The sequence below is a fragment of the Chamaea fasciata genome, unplaced genomic scaffold (assembly GCF_029207755.1).
Source record: "Chamaea fasciata isolate MVZ Bird 193981 ecotype frontalis unplaced genomic scaffold, bChaFas1.0.hap1 SCAF_1, whole genome shotgun sequence".
In the NCBI taxonomy this organism is placed as follows: Eukaryota; Metazoa; Chordata; class Aves; order Passeriformes; family Sylviidae; genus Chamaea; species Chamaea fasciata.
The window spans coordinates 13,994,865-14,014,819 of NW_027094086.1; the positions used below are offsets into that span (position 1 = coordinate 13,994,865).

Sequence of the window (19,955 nt, forward strand, 5' to 3'; positions counted from 1 at the left end):
AAAAAAGCAGTAGAGGCACCAATCATTTTATCCTGCACCAACTCAGCATTACAGAAGTTGAACTTTGCCAGATAACTCTTCAGATGGAGAGAGTCATCTTTTCTTAGGAAACTAATTTTTCCAGCAGGACAAGAATCTAGCCTTGACATTACAAACAAACAGTTTGCAAATATCAAAGTTTAGAATTGCCAGAAAAAAAGCAGGCAAACTGTTTTTCAGGCCTATTTCTTGCATGTTGTTAAGGAAACTTTGTCCTGAACTCTGCTTGAGGTGTAGATCAGAACCACTTCAGAGAATTTCAAGCCTGCCCTGGGCAGACCCACAGAAATAGTGAAATCCTGGATCATAAGTAGCACAACATTGCCTTATTTCATTTTGTGCTACTGCAGCTCTGATTCCTGATGCCTCACACTACGAAGTCAGAGCTCTGCTTACGTAAGCCCTTTGGGATAATAGTAAGGCCACTATATTTGAGGCAAGAACACTTAATAAAACCAAGAGAGAGTATATTGCTCTTGAAAGACTCGTGTACATAAAAATAGAGAAACTACCCCTCAAGCCATAGATGCAAACAGCATACAGATTATTTTCTTCTGTGAACAATAGGAGGATTCAAATGAACAGGAATATAAAATAGCTAATGGTCAGTGGGATAATTTGAATTTACAGGCATAAATTCAGATCTTCACTGATATAAAAAGCCCATCAGAGAGTGAACACAGGACAGATGTTTCATCCATTTTTACTTTCACTAGGTGCCTGAACAATGAAAGCTAATTGTTGACAGTACTGGAATTGCTACCAAAATTATTTGAAAGAGAGTCCTTATCACATCTGATTCCACAGAAGTTAAGTGGCTTTCTGGCAATAAGATGGCTTAACAACCCAAAACACCTTAATTTAAGATTGCAAATGGATTTGCCCCAAATGTAGTTGTGCAGTGTTACTCACTATCTCGTTATTTCATTAAATTGATACACAGAATATCTACGATTGGCTCATGCTACACCTCAACTCATTTTCAGGAAAAAAACTGCCAGTGGAGTGTGTATTGGATGCTCCATTTGAATTAATATGAAATATTTAAATACTTAGAGAGTTCCTAAGAAGCCAACAGTGACCAATATGCCCCTCTTATGGCCTGACTGACTTAAAATGTTCATCAAGGCATGGTTGACATAATGGGCCTTATGAGCTGCTGCAGCACTTAAATGCTGCTCTGCTCTCCTCTGGGTAGGAAATGACTAGAAATGGCTCTAAGGTCACAAGATGCACCTGCTACTATAGCTCACTTTTCTTTCTGCTGGTTTCAGCCAGGAAGAAAATCTCAGAGAATCAACATCTGACCAAGGATTACAAGTTACCCTCTTAGGATGTGAATTTCTTCTTAAGGAAGAAAAGCATGATGCAGGGGCACCATTGAAAGCTTACCTTCAGGAAACCAGAGAACCTGAAAATGTCAGTAGAATTTTGAAAGAAATTATTTTCAGGAAAGTAGGAAGGTCTTCCCTGGAGACTTTCCAAAAGCTTTTTATGGCATAACAGTAAGAGGCATGTTAAGATGTGGCTTGCCAAACATTTTTGAAAGACCTATTCAGCCCACACCACAGTCAGTGAAAGAGTCCTTGCTTCTGATGTGGGGTGAACTCACCGTGGGGCTGAAAGTCACCAAAAGGCAGCAGTGATAGCTCTTTTGGAGGCCTTATTAATGGCATGGCTTGCACAACAAAAGGGTAGTTTTAGTTTTGTGGAAGATACCATGTATTTCCTCACTCATGAGAGCTGCAGTACTTTTCTTACACCATATTGCTGTTTACTACATTGTCTTTCTGATACAGTGTCATCAGAAAAGAAAAGAAATTTGTAAAACAGATACACCAACAAGCATCACCCATGTTGTGGTAGGAATCTTGCATCTACATTCTGCAGCTAATAGTTATTTAGCTCTAAAGGCTTTTTAGTGTAGTTCTGGTACAGGCAGAGGTGAAATACAGAATAAAGGCCTTAAAACTTAAATTACAAAGACTTAAGAGTTCACTTGGAGTATAAACCACAGAAGCAACAGAGGTGCAGTTCAGACCACAAAGGAAAAATGAAGCAGTCTTAGGAGAGAAACTGAAGGAGGCAGATGGCAATTAGGTGCAAGTTCTCATTAAAAGTGGATGGTTTCCAGACTCAGTTAAAAGAAAACTCTTTGAAAACATCTTTTGGAGCAGTAGAAAGAAAAAAGGAACATTAAACCCCTTACAAGGTGGTTGTGTATTATAATTTTTTTTTTCACTTTTATTTGGGAAAAGAGCGAAAAAGTTATATGTGGAATCTGTAGTTCTGTCACATAACTCAGATTTCTGCTGCTATAGGCTTGCAAAACAGATTTGCTCAAACTAGTAGAAAAAAGGCAATAAAGTGGAAAAATAAAAGCATAACTACAAGATTGTTCTTTCCTTTCTTTCCGTGTGTTAAAAATAATGAAGTCATTATAACTGACATTCCTAAAAATAACCTGCAGTAACAATCTTGGGCAGAAAACAAAGATTTCTCACCTGTAAGACACAAAGTTAGAGGCTCCTTTCACCTATTATCCTTGACAAATAATGCTCAGAGCATGGTTGCTTACTGTAAGTCCTAAAAAATCATATCAGTAATGTAACACCAGGTCAGGCTACTATTCCTTCAGCTACGTGAGTTGAACCAAGAGCATCGACATGGATGACTGCAGTTTGTTCCTGGTCTACACACAAAATGTGTTCATCAGGGCTGAGCATGGGTCAGAACTGTGTCCCTGTGCACTGTGACCTCCAGCGGGTCTAGCTGTGGGCCCACACTGAATGCACGCTGGACATGCGCATGGCCTGCAGCTCCTCTGTCGTGTGTGCTGGGAGCAGCACAGGGTGACTGGCTGAAGACTACTAGAACCTTCTGAAGGCTACCAGCACCTTCCACATGGGGTCGAGGAGGAGAGGACTGAGCAGTTCTCAGCTCTCTGTTATTCCTGGCAGGCATTTCTGTGCAGCTGGGACAACAAATGGGAACTACAGAACTGCTGGGAATAGCCTCTGCCCCAGGGCCAAGAGGACAGTCACACAGCTTCTGCTGCTCAGTGGGATGCTGGAATGTGATGGAAAAGTCTACCACAAGGACTGTCATAGATGTCACTGAAAGAATCTCAAAGGACACCAAACATTTGTGATGAGACAGCTGAATTGATGCTGGAATCTCTACACATCAGAGTCAAAACCACCACTTGCATTTCTGGTCTTACTGCATGTTTCAGAGCTTCTCCATTGTAAAGTGTCAGAGAAGGGCACTTGGGAACACCCTCATCGGCTTTGGTACAGCTGCATAATGTCTGCAAGGGCACTTAAGTAATATACTCAGCTTGCAACTGCTGCTTGCAACTGCTGTCTTCCATGATCTCCCCTCCCCTGTCCTCTCCCCCAAGGCTTTTCAGCAGCTCACACAAAGCCACTTGCCAAGACGGGCACAAAATAACTCACAAGTTATTTTGTGCTTATCTTTAAGATGTCAAAATCCAACTTTACAATAGAATGGAGTTTTGCAGTTAAGATAAAATGTTGGGCTAAGGAAGCGAAATGTCAGGGGATTGTGGGTGGTTTCACAGTCATACAGATGTAAATGGAAGAACTTCATGCTCTCTTGCTAATAACACTGAAGGAACCTCCTCCCCTGTCCCCAAACAGACCATGTTCGCCTCCACATAACTCTGGGGACAGAGAGAGACAGCAGGCATCTTTGGGCACAGGGAATCTTGAAAAGGGGCCATAGAGCTGGAGGCACAGCTCCAAAGGGCCTTAAGTGAGCTGGCGTTGTTGCTTCTGCTGTTGGGCAATAATGGGAAAGGTGCACTTCCTCCCCAGAAACCAACACTTCTCACATCCCAGTTCCTGCTCAGACAGGAACTAACCTGTGCCTAACCTGGTCACATGGCTATGTGCTGTTCCCCAAGTCAGTCTTTTCTCCTGCTAGAACAGGAAAATAACTATCACAGGGCATTATTTGGGTTTTTAACATCACCCCAGCAGTCTGTGACCTATCCTTAGAACTGACAGCAAGACCCATGTACAGTCAATTCAACAAGTGTGAACAAAGATTTCTGTTCTCCTGAGCTGTGGGTCAACTAACCTGTGCTAGATACTGCACTTGAATCCTCCTCTACCTTCCATGCCAACCTAATCTCAATCAACTCCATCCACTTTCCTGGGATGATGCTTTGTGGGTGTGAGAAAGTAGGAATTGAGGACTTGGCACTCTCAAAGCTTGTCTTCATTTGCAATCATTAGTTTAACTTAATACACCTGAATGACTTCATTTGTACTTAGCCTAGCTTTAGGGAGCACCGGCATTCAGGAAGCACCACTCCAGCTACTGGAGTGATTTGATTAGCAGTGCTGAGTGATTAGATTAGCAGAGTGGCTGGACAGACTGTTAATTACTTATTGTCATTCCAGCTGATGTATCCCCACAGCACCAGCAGCTCGAGCTATGCATTTGCATAGACAAAACCCAACCCGTGCAGGCTTACACTCGATGGTTTGTAATTCACAGCCTTGCCTGCAGCTAGTGCTTCTGGTCCCTCAGCTTACATGTCAGAGGTCAGTACCAGCTGCAAACTCCATTGCTCCTCAGGACTGGGATCATTGCATGGTACTGAAAATGTCAGTGAGAGAAACTATTGGTTCTTTGTCATCACTCCAGCAGAGACCTGTTTCGGATTCTCTGGGTAATGCTGTTTCTGGAGTGGTGTTTCTTGGCATGCAAAAGTGCATCATTGCAGAATACTATAGTTTCTTGATGCTGTTACAAATAGCAGCAGTTTTCACCATCTCTGAAGTTCTCCTGTGTTCCAATTATGGCAAAAAAAAAGCTTCCTAGGAAATAACCCTAGTTTTAAGTCTGGGGCTCTAGAGAAGTATATGCTCACATTCTATTTGTGATCATTTCTGTTCAAGGACAAATGAAAATAAAGTGAGTAGGAAGTGAAAGTAAGTTTTCTCTCTGTGAACCTAGTCCCCTGTGAGCTACATGTTTAAGCTCATTGGTAACCTGGGCTGATGAAGGCAAGCAGATTCAAAGGGCAACATTCAAAAAATGCTGCTTTTCCTCCCTTTGGTGGCTTCTAGGAAATGCAGCTTTATTTGAGTGCTTCATGCTTTGGTAGATAAAGTTCAGTGAGATGAATCCTACCTTTCCTACTCTCTGCCAAGAGGAAACAGACCTATGCTGCTGCTCCTCTGCCAAGAAATAGCAGACGTTATGTTTCCCCATATGGAGCAGTGCTCTGGATTGTTGTGGAATTCCCTTTCTATTAAAAAGCAAGCCAAAATAACCTGTTCAGAAATAATTGAAAGATTTTTAGGAATGTGGAAGAGGTTTTTTTTTTCCAGGATGCCAGAGACAATTTAATGTTCTGTTGGATTGTCATAAGTTCCCTTGTCCCTAAAGGTAGTAAAAGCAGGTAACGCACAAAGGGAAAGCATAAAGTAATGCTTTCAAAATATAAAACTGAAACGGAAAAGTAGCATAAGAAAGAGGATAGGGCTGTGATGCTTTGCACTGCTCCTAGCAGTTGATTTTTGCACAGTAAAAGCATCAAATCCTGCAATACTGGACCTACACCTCCTCTGCACTGGGAATTTCACTATGTTAGGTGTGAGGCAATGAAAAATCAGGGCCATAATATCCTACTGAGCTTCTGAGTCATCTTATTGCACTGAAGTAAAAGCACTTTAGAAAATACAAGCCATCTGTGATGTTAAATGCAATTATCTGATTTGCCTTAATAAAAGCTCACAAATCACTGCCAACCACTTCAATTTTTCAACACTGTTCTGAGTCATTCATAAGCAGGTAAAGGTCATTGTGCTCAGACCTTATCAACTCTGATCATTATCAAGTTATTATTTTCTGCAATAACACAACTGCTTCCCTCCAAATCCAGCACATAAAAGACCTTAAAAGGAGATGCAATTTTTTTTAGCTCTGTCCTGATTTCAGCTTCAACCATGACAGCTCTGACATTCAGAGGATCACACCAGGTATATTACATCAAAATCAACACAGTATTGGCTATTACTTATAGCTTCTTCCTCACTGGCATCAAGGTAAGTGACAAGTATTACTGTTGTTAAAGGTCAGATCCCAAACTCTGTATTTCATATTCCTCATGACTGGAGCATCTGTACATCCCGAATTATCCAGATACATGTCCCTTCTATTTGCACAATAATTCTGCCCAAGTGTGAAAGGGGCACTGTCTTTGTATAAATTATATGTTCCAGTTGTAAGTGCACTGTGCCCGGGATGTGGCAGCCCCATTGGGCATACACAGATGCTCTAGGCAGGCTCTGTACAGATGCACAAGTCCCACACTGCACAGGTTCATGTATTTCATGCCAGGGAGACTTAGAAGAGCTACAGTGCTACCTAAAGCTTTATTTCATAGAAGTTATTTACACCTGTAACAAAAACTACAAGCATGAATTTAAAATCTATGTTGCTGTGAAAGTTTGCAGCTGGTCATCAAGAAAAGCTGCGTGTGTTACCCAAATCTGAGCATGCTGAGCACAAATATCAGTGCACACACTAGCCAGTGTCTAATGTGTGAGTGTAGCAGGAGTGGTTTGAATGCTCAACCAGTAAAAAACAGTATAGTAGCTCCACTGCAGACCTGGTCCAGATTCCTCAAAACAGCAGAGAAGAAAATTGCTATTACCAGCAGGAGACACTACCCAAGCACGCAGAGGTGGTGTTAGGAATGCCAAAGCCCACCCGGGATGTATCTGCAAAAAGGACAACAAGAAGAGCTCTACATCTATGTCATGAGGAAGACTGGGGAAAAATATGGACCTGCTACTGAATGAGTAACATGGTAATGGTTGTAATGACCAAGTACATAAAAAAAAGGCCTTCTCAATGCTTTCTTAACTTCATCTTTACTTGTAGGACCATCCTTCAGGAATCATAGGCCCGAGGAGCAATGAGAACTGGCACAAGGAGCACAAACCCTGGGGTGGATGAGGATTAAGTCAGGGAACTTTAAACATACTGGACATATATAAACTCACAGGGCTTGATGGTTTGCACCTGTCAGGTGCTGAGGGAGTTGGCAAACACTAGTGCAAGATGACTCTCAATTATCTTTGAAAGCTCATGGCAATTTGGGAAGATTCCTGATGACTGGAACAGAGCAAAGCTGGACAACTTGCAGGTCAGTTGGCCTTGCCTTGATTCCTGTGAAGGTGATGGAGAAACTAATCCAGGAAACCATTTCCTGTGTTTAGGATAGGAATACCACTGTACTGGAATCCATGGTCAAAAATGGATTTGTACCGGGGAAATCAGGATTGACTTGACATGCCTGACCTGACAGCCTCCTATGATGAAATGACAGGCTTTCAGTTCTGTGTGCAATAACACTATCTTGGAAACCTGATAAAGTACAGGCTAGGCAAGGGGTTGGTGAGGTGGATCAAAACTGGCTGATACACTGAGCTCAAATGATTGTAATCAGCAGCACAAAGTCCATTTGGAAGCCAGACATTAGCGGTCTACTTCAGGGATTCATACTAGGGCCAATACACTTCTCTCACTAATGAACTGGGATGCTGGAACAGTGGGCACCTTCACCAAGCGTATTGATAACTCAAACTGGGAAGAGTGGCTGATACACAGGATGGTTATGCTGCCACTCAGAGGAGCCTGGACATGCTGGAGCGTGTCCATTGAGGACCAGAAGATGATTAAGTAGTACTATCTTCAGGATTATCTCTTATTCAAGAAGAGGCTAAGAGACATGGGCCTGTTCAGCTCATAGAAGGAAAGTCTTTGGGAGCACCTCATTAATGTGTATAAATACAAGATGGTGGGGAGTAAAGAATGTGGAAACTGATTCCTCTCAGCCATGTCTCAGAATCAAGGCGATGGCCGCAAACTGAAATACAGAAACTTCCATTTAAATGAAAAAAGAAACTGAGAAGAGATCAAACACCAGAGCAAGTTGCCCAGAAAGGCTGTGCAGTATTCATCCTTGGCAATACTCAAACCAAAATAGACATGGCCCTGAGCAATGTGCTCTAGTTGACCCTGCTGTGAGCACGGGTTTAAACTAGATGATCCCTAGAGCTGCCTTCCACTCCCAATGGCTCTGTAATTCAGTACTTTCAGGTCACTTACAGCATTGAATTGTTCCAGTCCAAATCAAGTTGCAGTTCAGCAAACAACAGCGTTAGTCAGTATTGTTTAAACAAGTTACCCAACTGTTTGCCAACTGGTCACATGGAGCTGCTACAATAGACTGCTTCTCTAGTTCTATTTAAATACACATCCTCTATGGTTCTTCCATTTTTTACAAGGAATGCTTATGTGGTAGGGTTCAGTGATTGACACTCCCCAGTCATGAGCAAGGAGGGCACTCAATGTGTTACTTTTCTCTGCAGGAAAGGGACACTTTTCAGTGCTCTCAAATCTCCAGTACAAACTAACGTATCTGAGGCCATCACTGAAACAGCCAAATTCTGCATCAGTGGCACTATCCTCACTTGTTCCCACCTCACACCACCCAATTCTTTTTGCTACCACGCTGTTTAGGCAGTCACCAGTGAATGAGAGCAAGTAACTCATGGGCTTAGCACTCAACAGGCTTTGTACCAGATTTCAGAAGAAAGGAAGGCTGAGGTTAATGACAGCAGGAAGGTAATCCACCACTTTAGATAGAAGTTCTAGTCCAGGGCAGATACAGGCATTCATGAGAATTCACGAGAATCATCACAGGATGATTCAGGGTGAAAGGAAGAGGTTTGTAGCCCAAACTCCTGTACCAAGCAGGATCAGGTGGAAGATCTGAGCAGGTTGCTTAGGGCTTTGTGCCAGTGGGGGCTTGGGAATCACCAAGGATGATGGCTGTTCCTATAAATGACTGTGCACCAGGTGAAAAAGAGTTTTCTTATACACAGCCTGAACCTCTCTTTTTTTTCAGTCCATGCCCCATTTTTCCCAGCCTCACCCCATACACAAGTGGAAAAGCCCCACTCAAAAAGCTGCCATGTGAGGCAGTCACAGCTGTGGTCTCTGCCTGCAGCCCTACTGCTGCTTTTGGACCGTGTAGCTGGCAGAGTTGTCACAAACTTGCTTTGGAAGGAAAATCCATGGCATGTTTCCACATTTGTATAAAAATGATCTATAGTTTACCATAAAGCAATGAATGGAATAACCCATCAAAACATTTGATGATGGCAAAAGTCATTACCATCCTTTCTGCATAAGACATAGGTATAACTAGAAAGTGGAATCAACCTCACACTTATAACAGGAGTGACATTTCTATATAGTGCTGTCTGCCTCAGACACATACAGATCATATTAACCCACCCACTTCCCTTCCCTGATCTTCTATCAAATGAAGTAAAACACAAAAAATTCTATGAATCTTTTGGGTATTTTAATACTCACAGACTATTTTTTTCCTTGAAATTGAGACCAGGGAACATGATTCTTTAACAATATTTTAATTTATTTTTAAAAATAAATAAATAAATGGGGAAAAAATTAGAGAAAACATCAGATAATGCTACAGTAATGATAAAACACACCTTCCAGACATCTTGTGATTGGTTTTGGGTCTCCTACAAAATCCCTAAATGCACTTTCTGTAGCGTTATGGATTATCATGAAAAATATTTTTGACAATTAGGAAATGTAGGTGTGCAATATAAACAATACTCAAAGTACATTTCAGCAACAGTATAAACAAAGAATATTAATTATATAATTAGACTATTGCACTAGTAAAACCCAAATTTCATTGCCTAGTGACATTTAAAATCATATTACATGTATTTTAAACACATTTATCTGTATTTTCCGTGCCTAATAGCTCTTCTGAAGTCATTCTCAGACCCCAGAACACAGTTTCTGAACATTAGCACTTACACTTTGACACAGATCATACCTTGGGTCATTTTGTGGTAGTAAGCCTGGATCCACACTAGCATAAGAATCTGTTTCTATGGATCTGAGCATGGGACTTATATCAAAAGTCTGTTTTTCCCCTTTTCTCAGTATATGCTTACATGGGTTAAAAAAACCCCCCAAAAACCCAAAAAACCAAAAAAAAAACCCAAAACAAACAAACAAACAAAAAACCAACCAAAAAAACCAAAACCAACAAACCAGCTATGCACCCAGCATTTTCTCCCTGTGCCTTTCATGTATTTGCATGAGTCTCAGCAGGTTTCTTAGGAAATGCCATTTCCTGGAGAAAAAAAGGGAATGCAGAGAAACTCCACACCCTCCTCCTCTGACTCCAGATCTGGCACCCACTATTCCTCAGGCTGGTTTTTTTAAGCTATGTGGCTGACTCTGACAAAAGGAGGGGAATTTGAAGGGAATTTTCTGCTCACTGCTTCCACACCTGAATTTCCACCCACCTCCTTCACTGTACTGTGCATGAGATTTTCTTGTTTTTCATTAGCCAACAAGTGCAGCTCCGGGCCTAAGGTGTGTGCTGAGAGTGTGCGTGGACCATCTACAGCCCTTCCCTTTTCTTCTTCCAGCCCTCCATACTGGCAGAGGCACTGTAGTGGAAAGTCCCACTTCTCCTTCCCCATCAGTATCAAATCTGTATAGTCCTACACATGTTCCTCCCATACCTTTTCCCAGTTTTAACACACTTATCATCAGTTACCTTTGAAATACACACCCATTTCCACATATTCTTTCAGAGGAATATGCAAGGCAATGTAAGAGTCCAGATATGGAATTTTTAGGCATATGGTGTGGTCCTGTTTCTGTCATACTTGAATTTGATGACAAACTTTGAATGGCTTTAATCTCACCATCACAGTTTAGGCCCACTCAGCTAAGCAAATCACAGCCAAAAATATTCAGACACGGCTGTGCTGCTGTTTACTGCCAGAGACACATGGTGACTGACTTGAGGTCAATGATTTGGAGATATTTCTTCAACCATTCCTGAAAACTGCTCCTGTGCATGTGGTGTGGGCACCCAAAATAAAATAATCATGTTTGAAAATCTTGGGTCACAATGATATGGCAGAAGTACCTCATTAACAAGATCATCAGATGAAGTTGAGTGAGAATTTCACTGTTTTACAGAAAAAACTTACAAGCACAAGAGGTTGCTTAAAGCTTAATGTAAGGTGAACAGGGGAAAAGGAAGAAAAATTATGATGGATGACAGCATAATGACGTATACAAGTCGAACATCTTCTTTAGACTTCAGAACTCTTGCAGTGGAGCAATGCAGTAGACGGACATTCAACAACTGTACTTTCATCTGATGTTGGCTGGCAGGAGTCCTATTCAGAAACAATTAGAATGGCTAAGGAGCCTCCAGTCAGTATTGCCTTTCCATCTGGTGACCTAAGGCAAATCACACAGCAAACTGACTGTGGCTATGACAAACCAAGTCTGTTCAAAGGAGGTTTGCTACACTTTAAAGAGAAAGTTTAGATCAAACCTTTCTGAAGTGAGGCAAGGTAAAATGAGAAGCAAGAAAGCAAGGCAGAGAAAGCAAGAAATAGCTCCATCTGAGCAGAGAAAGACAGTCTCTTTCTACACTATAATTTAGCAGGGTGTTTTAAGAAAGTTAGCCCACCTGATGCTTCTGAAAGCTCTTCTCAAAACAGATCGTACTTTACCCTAGATTAACCGAACAAATTCACACAACCCACTGAATCAATTCACAGCCTCTTTTCTCTAATGAACAACATACACTAAATTAGTTTGTCTAGTTTTGACCAGAATTTGTTAAATTTCTGATGGTTTTAGGTACTGTTAATATTAGGTTTCACCAGACATTAGGTATCACACACTACACCTTTTAACATCTGTCATGCCCTATTTGCTATCTAGTCACAGCCATAATTTTGCTGTTCTTCAGCAGGCATGAAGTTGTAATTAAAAACTACAGGGCTGTTTAGAGGGCTTAGTAAAATTGTACTCACAGGGATGTCCTCAGGGTCCAGAGCTGAAATGTAGTTACCAGTCATAAATTCAGCATACTAAGGAGCATAGGACTCCAGCTCTCTATATCCATGCCACTTCAACTCTGAGCCTTGATTTATTCACTCTATGGCTCCCAACTCATTCCAAACAAGAAAGCACTGCTTCACATATGCATTAGCCAGGTAATTACTCCAACATATCTCCAAATATTGTCACAGGCAAAAAAATGATTAATATTTGAATACATAAGCTTAATATAAAATGTCATCAAAATCACAGAAGCTTATTATGTATTGAAGGCTGTACATGTGGATTAAATATATTTGAAAACTGCGATTCCTACGAACATCCTATTTTCTTGACAGAAAGCACGTGAACATCAGTCCACTCTGCCAGCATATGGGATCAGGTGGGTGACTGTATTGCACTTGGGAGGACCAGCATAGCTTCTCAATTTTCTTTGCTTATAATGCACTGTGAGTGTGCCTACCACTTTGCAAACTCATGAACGACAAGGCTGCTGCTCCAGGAAACTTGTATCTGGACTCATGTACAACACAAAGGCTAACGGTTCAAGTGCTTATGAGAGCAAACAACGAGTCAGGTTTCCAGGGCAAAGTTGGTTATTAGAAGGCTTAAGAAAAGAGTTGGGCTTCAAGACATTTCTTACAGGCTCTCAGCTTCCTTCATAAAATACATAATGAAGACCCAATTTTTAATTAATTTAGATACTTCAAGGATGTCAAAATTCCTGGGATTTGTGAAGAACATATTCACTTGCATATTGTATATCTTGCAGTCTAATTGGAGTTTTGTATTGCAAAAAAACCCTGTCACAAATAACACTTTTAGCCACAACAGCAACTGCTAACAAACTGAAAGAACAAGTTGCCCTGTTTTCATGCCCTGAGTTTGCGCTTGTCAGTCTCTTTGCTTTTATCTTCTTGATTTTAATAATGACATAACTTTGGTGAGTAGAGTAACTCATAGACTCTTTCTGGGTGGGTAATATTTACTGATACATGTGAAATGAAACAATGTCTACTTCTGAAGTGAAAAAATAAAAAAAATCTTCAAAACCTTTCTGATATCTCAAAATAAAACTGAAAAGTGCACAAGCTCACAGCTGTTTTCCAGGACAGATCTCGAGGGTGCCAGGCTGTTTGCTGTAAGATTTCTGAGGACCTGAAGCAATGGCTCCGCTCCTGTGTCCCTGATCTCCTTGGTTTTCTAGATTTGTTGTAGGACCTGTCAGAGTGGATAAGGTGGACAATCACTGAGGGCCTCACTCGGGGGTGAGGTGTTGAGGTAGTTGCCGTGTGTGCCTTTCCTTTCCCTGTGGACAAACTCTTCCGGCCGACCAGGGAGTGCGGTGGGATTGGGACGGGGGCAGGACGGGTTTATCCTGGAGCCGTCAGCCTACATGACTGAGACGACTGAAATCCTGGAGAGAAACATCCCAAGCCGTGAAATGAAGCTTCCTGGGGCAGGGTGCCCGCGCAGTCCCTCTCCCACACACGCCTCGTGGGGGTTCGAGCCCTGCCGCCTCCCACAGCCCACTGCCGCCCCCGTGCTCTCCCTGCCCGGCGGGCACACGCGGAGGCGCCGCGGGGCCCCGCCGGCGGCACGGAACGCCGGTGCCTGGCCGGGCGCCCGTTTCCCGGGACTACGTTTCCCAGGGATCCGCAGCGCGGCCCCGCCCGCTGTCAGCGAGCGCTGCAGGTTGATCGCCGCGGCTGCAGATGAGCGGAGCCCGCGCGGGCGGGGGGGCGGCCGGGGCAGCGCCGCCGGGGCCGGGTCGGCGGCCGGCGCACTATGCGAGGCCGGGAGGATGGCGGTGGAAGGTAAGGGCTTCGCGTCCCCTGCCCGCCGCCCCCGGGGTCCCTCCCCTGTCTCCTCCCCCGGGCACTCACCTGCGCCGTGGCGGGGCCGCCCCGGCCCGGCCCGGCCCGGCCCGGCCCGGCGGGGGAGCGGGGTCCTCTGGCGGGGCCACTGCCGCCCCCTGCCCCGGCCTCGCCCGCGGGACAACCCCGGCCCCCGCGCACCTCGGCCCGGCCGCCCGCGGCTGCCTCGGACCAGGTGCCGTGGAGCCATGCCGCGGCTGCCGCCCCCGCCCGCGGCGAGGTAGGCGGTAGGGGCTGCCCGGAGGCTTCGATCGGCAACTTCCCGGCGGGCCCGGAGGTGCCGCCTCTCCCGGCAAGGGCGACCGACCTGCGCCGCCTCCCTCCGGAGCGGCCCCGGCGCCCGCGCTCAGCCCCGGGCGCCTCCCCCGCCCCGCCGCCGGTCGGTCTCCCGCGGGCGCCGAGACGCCGCCGTCCCTCGCTGCTGCCCAGATCCCTGAGGTGCCCCGAGGCCGCGATGCCCACGAAGCTCCAGCGTCCCCCGCGTGGGTGCGGGGCTGTGCTCGGCCCCTCCTTCTCTCAGAGTGATGGAGAAGGCAAAGGGCCGAGATGCTCAGCTCCTGGGTAGCCGGGAGCTGCGAGGTGTTCATAAGGTGCCCGGCTCCTGGGGAAGTACTCCGGTAACTGAGACGATAGCTACCAAGACCTGGACAGGTGCACGCTTTGGGTCTTCCAGTAAATGCTGGGCTCCCTTTAGCCGTCTAACATTGGCTGTGTGTTCCCTTTCCATTGGATCTTTTGGGAAGTTGGAGGAGAGAGGTGTATGACAAAAGGCAAGTCTGCTTTCCTGCTGTCTGCTTCCAAAGTTCCCATCGGTTTTCTGGTGCTTTAGACTGAGGCAGTGACAGTCCTGGGATTTGTGCCTCATCTTGCTTTATCTGGTGCCCTTGGGAAAATTTAAGAATCCTGTGTAAACCAGCCATCTGACCCCTTCTCCTGTGCTTGATTTAGTATGTCAGTATTTTTGTGTGCTCATCTTGTGACTACCATGAGTTTTGTTTCTCACTTAAGCTGAAATCTACAGTTCTATCAGAGGCGTTTTATTGCTGAAAATCATGCTGAAGCTGTCTTTTGCTGCATACCCAAGTGAACAGCACAAATGATAGTCTAGCAAAAACTTAAACGTCCTGGAGGTATTGGGGAGCTTAACATCCCCAAAAACCAGGTTCCCATGCAAATTCAAACAAAGGTTAACAAGACCACTGTGTCTCTAAAGGTGTCTGTCAACATCCCAAGTTGTCCATCCTACGTGTAAGCCTCTCCATGAGGCAGATATTTCTTAGGCACAGGCTGCTTTACTGAATGGCAGTTTTGAAGACTGAAATGATACAAAGAAGGAAGGTAGTGGTCCTGAATAAAAGCATTACTTCTTCAGTGGCAAAAGCATAATGACATGAACTGGGCATGCGTGCCTGGTAGTGGGTAAGTAAGTAAATGAAATGGACTGCCATGCACCAGATGGTTCATATGCCAGCAGCAACCCCTGTTTCAGTGTGCTCACTAATGTCATCTTCCTTTATTTACTTGAAGTCCTTCTCAGTCTGTTTGCTAGATCTTTTCAGGTCTGTAATAATTCCTGTCATATCTGCAGTGCCCTCCATCTGAGAATCTCTAAAAGCTTTGTAAATATTAATGAAGGAAAGCTCTGCTAAAGCTTTGGGAAGCAGTGCCTTTCCCTTCTCCTGAGATGGAATATTTTTCTTTAACTCCTTCTTCCCATTTCCTTTCCCCAGGATGCATCCTGCTGTGGTGTGTCAGAAGAGGCATTCTTGTCTGTGTGTTCTGCATTCCTCCCATTTTGCTTTTTTCTCCCTCAACTTTCTTGCCTTGGCATAATTTTGTTGCCCTCACACTAACACAGCAATATGACTATTTCAGCACAAGCAGCCACGTGGCCATACTACTTGGTGTGTTTGTAGTGCATTCACATTTCAAGCCTTTTTTCCATCATTTTCTGCTGGAATTGTGTTTCTTTGTGTGACTGTGCTTAAAAGCTTGCTTTTCTCTTAGTGCATCTTCTGCCATATTGGAGCCCTGGGTGTGAGCTGTGCTCTGTTCCCGAACTGTGACGTTTGGCAAGGAACATGTGGCATTACAGCTTCTGTTTGGAAAGCTGAGAGGTTACTTGTTCCTCATTACTCCAGTCATCACAGTGTACAGACCCTGCTTTAGTCTAAAGCAGAGTTGCCATTGAATCTTCTAAATAGATAGTTTTGTAGGAAAATGTCCTGGACTCAGGAAGAACAGACAGTTGGGATTTTTTTTTGTTTTCTGTTTGTTTGATTTGTTTGTTTTCTTTGGAAGCATGCTTTCTTGGTTTGCAGCTTGGGATCTTGAGAGCATAACCAGCTGTACAACAGTTTTGGAAGCCTGGAAATAAGGTTTAAACTGAGGTTGTCTGGCCTTCCAGTCTCTGAAGTAGTTAGCTGAGAGCTTGGCTAGGATGGGCTTCCTGGGCTTTCTTTTATAGAATGATGCAAGGCCTTTGAATGGTTGGGTCAGCTGGCTTCTTGTGCAGAGTTGCAAGTGTCTGGCTCTGGGATGCAACTGGTGGGGAGTGGAAAGGTCCCTGGGGCACAAGGGAGGCATGGATTCTGCAGCACGGGAGTTCCTGACTGGAGCCAACATCCGCTGCCCCACCAGCTCCACCAGGGCTGTTGTTGTATGGAAACTGCCTGTTTGTCAGCTTCAGCCATGAACCCAGAGCCTTTGTTTTGTTTTGTCTTTCAGATGTGCTCTGTGTGGCTAAGGTGAAAATATTTTGTAGCTTATACTTTTTGGAAAATCTTTGAAAAATTTGTTCATTTTATCTAACAAATTGCTGAAATCTTCCTCAAATCTAATTATTTTAGAGCTGTCTTAGCATAATGTGGTGGGGTTGAGCTATGGCAACAAATGTCCATCAGTTTACTTAAGGAAAATATCCAAACTTTTTTACTGGGGTAGTTGACAGGGGTAGACTTGCAAATATGAAGTGGGAATTTGGAGAATACTACAGTTCTTTGCCAGTTATATGTAGTACATACTTTAGTGTCCCAAAAGAGTTTGTGTGGACTGGGAGCTCCTTTGGACTGTATAGTGCCAGTGCTTCCCGATTGATGAAAGGATTGGTGTGTGTGTGTATGAGGAAAGTGAGTTTGCACTCCTTAATATGAGCCCATTGAGATGGGAGCACTGCCAAGGTAAGTCTATTTTTAGACTCAACAGTTTTGACAATGTTCCTTTAAGTATTTTTTTCTCCTTCTAGTAAGAATGAAAGAACTAGGTCAGAGCCAGTAGAAAAAGGCTTTTGATCTCTGCAACAGTGTTCTCAAATTTTTTTTTTTCATTTTGCTCTTGTGCAGCAGAGGTAAAGGGGAAGAGAAAGAAATTTTTTCTTACCCCCCCCCAGTGTTTACTGCACAGGAAAGTGAGAGACTGACAGCACCCAGCAGATGATGTCTGCATGCAGGTGATCCCACACAGTTCTGTTGGATCCCCTGCAGCTCTGATCTATGGTGTTTTTGAAATTCCTTTGCAAAGAAAAGTGCTAATTATATCACGGAGTTCTTTCATGGTAAGTGTTTAATGAAGTTTGGTCTAACACCTTTCTTGCTGTGTATAGGTTTTGGAAAGTGCCACATACATTTGTTGCAGGTCTCCTCCTAGAAGTGTGTGTAAACTTCCAGTCTCCTGTGGCACTTCTGTAGAGGGCGTATTGAAACCCTGGATCTTCCTACAGGATACTATTTTTTACTAAGAAGTGTAGCCTTGCTGACATAAAATGACAATGACTGGCCTTACCCCTTGGTAATCCTTAAGGAAACTAAGACTCAAAGGAGGTTAAGTCATTCTCTGGAGTGGCATCCAGGTTAACTGCTGCAGGACTGAAGTTATATGCAGCTTGTAACCAACCTCTATCAGAGTGATCCTGTGAATTTCAGCTCTGTGATGTACCTTGGTTGAACGCCTTCAGTGCCTAGCAACTCCATGGATATTGAATGCTGCCATGTGTTTCTTCAGAGACTTGAGATACGGTGAGCTCATAGATGTGCTATGCTAACTCTGCCAAGAATGTCAAAGCAAGTTCAGGATCACCCAGAGGACAGCTTTGAAGCAGCTTTCAGTGTAGGTACTGATCATGCTGTTCCAGGGTGTGCCCAAAAGTACAACTCTTCTGACAGGTATTCAGTCATTCAACTTTGTCTTATTTCTACACCCACTTTGAGCTCAGACTGGGTATGTCTCCATGTGTAAGTTTCCAGGAAATGTGATCCAGTAGATGGTGTTTCAGCACACTTACTTGCCCATGGAGCAAAGAAGTAACAAGCCCTGTGATTCAAAAATAGCACGATTCCTTCATGTTTTTGGTTTCTTCAGTGTTTTCTGACCAGTTCTTAGCTTGAGGGATTCAGACATGTGGCTTAGAAATAGCTGCCATTTGGAAGCAGGACTGAGAAACACATCTCATTTCAACTCTCTAGTTGAAACAGTCACATTGGGTCATAGCAGAGGAGTATTGGGCAGTGAGGCTTAAGATTTGAACGTCAGCCTTTGGTCTTGTATTTTGTGTGTTACTTTCTGACCATTTATTGCAAAAATGCATCAGCAATTATGGGACTCCAGATAGGAACATAGATCTTCTCCTATCCACATTCATGTGGCAACCTTCTTGTTGGGCTGTAACATCTAACCCCTTATTTCTTGCCCAACAACAGCTCAACATCCTGCCCGCCCCCACATTGTGCATACAGCCTGGTGGTTGTGCCTGCTTTTCTGCTTTGAACCATTGCTTAGAGCTTTCCAAACTATGTTGCTACATTTGCAAGGGACACTGTGAGCTGAAGTTGAGAATGTGCACTCCATTGTGCAAACTGGAGACCCCAAAATGAAGCTGTGGCAACAAAGAATCACCCTGCAATCTTGGAGTGTCTTTAGATGTATTCAGCTTGAGTGGAGGGTGGATATTATGGAAGTTGCGTGATCATTTTATCCTCCCTGTTTTTGCAAGTGAACCTATATTAGACAGGAATTAAGGTACCAAGGATAGACTTGGTGTGACAGTGTGTTTCCTTTGGATGAAATTTGCTTGTAGGATAAGAGTGTTTCTGGAAGCTCAGAAGTACTTTCATGTCAACCAGTTTAGATACAGTTCCTTGAGTGTTTGACCTTACCCTTTAAATACTTGGAAGACCTAGAAGCTCAAGGAGGACACTGGTTAATATAAATTTACTGGTTCAGTACAATTGAATCCCATCACAAATTTAAAACTTGTCAGGTAGTGGTAGTATATGGGCAAAGGGAAGGAGTGATGCTTTGAAAGTTTATGTGCTTTCTCCACCAAGAAGGGAATCCAAGTGAGCAAATGACAAGTTAGAATTTGAATGCATTTCCTAACGTGCTACTGGAAAGTACTGATAAAACCTGTAGTGACACTGTAAGAGCTCATGTTTACTGCTTAAATGGAAACTATAAAATGGAACTGTTCTCGGGTTTTGGAGAGTTTTTTTGTTCTTCTGTTACATCCAAGCGTGGCAGGCAACATCCAAGGAGGTTGTGTAGCTTTGTTCCTCTTGTTTACAGCTGAGTGTATGAGGTCAGGGCAAGCTGCTTAGAGCCAGTCTAGTGCTTCCCAGTATTGCTGTGTCGCAAGGGCTATGGCAGGAGAGCAGCAGTGACAGGCTCAGAGCAAGGCAGTGCAGCTGGATGGTGTCAGAGTTGCAGGGTGGTGCTGGTTGTTGAGGTGATAAGCATGGGGAGGTTTCTGTCCAAAACATATCTGTGCAGGCTTGTTGGTGGGTGCAGAACTAGGTATCCTTGGAGCACTGTGAGTTTTTGTCTCGTGCATTGGTCTCTGAAAGTAATGCAGCTGATTTGCAGAGGTAGTAGAGCTATTAAAAGGCTGTTTTTCATTTAACTGAGTATTGAGTCTATGGGTCTGTTAGGATACTGTGCCTAGTTTTGGAGCCAATTTTCTCTGTTATCCTGGCTGAGACAGCTTTACGCTCTTATGCTCTGTTTTGTCTCTTGACTATCTCTCCTTTGGTCCAGACTGTGTGATCTCTAATGCAATGCTCCTTTCTGTGAACA

General features: G+C 43.9%; 1 protein-coding gene across 10 annotated transcripts in view; it reads left to right on the forward strand.

The window, feature by feature from the left end:
- The first annotated feature begins 13,712 nt into the window (after window positions 1-13,712).
- The window catches only part of SAMD12 (sterile alpha motif domain containing 12), a 175,039-nt gene continuing 168,796 nt past the window's right edge, over window positions 13,713-19,955 (forward strand). For all 10 annotated transcript variants that reach the window (XR_010719497.1, XM_066177000.1, XM_066177048.1 and 7 more), the window contains exon 1: window positions 13,713-13,829. Coding sequence is in view for 9 of the 10 variants with exons in the window: in XM_066177000.1 (XP_066033097.1) it covers window positions 13,817-13,829 (13 nt within the window). In the remaining variant the exon portion in view is untranslated. The remainder of the gene's footprint in view (window positions 13,830-19,955) is intronic.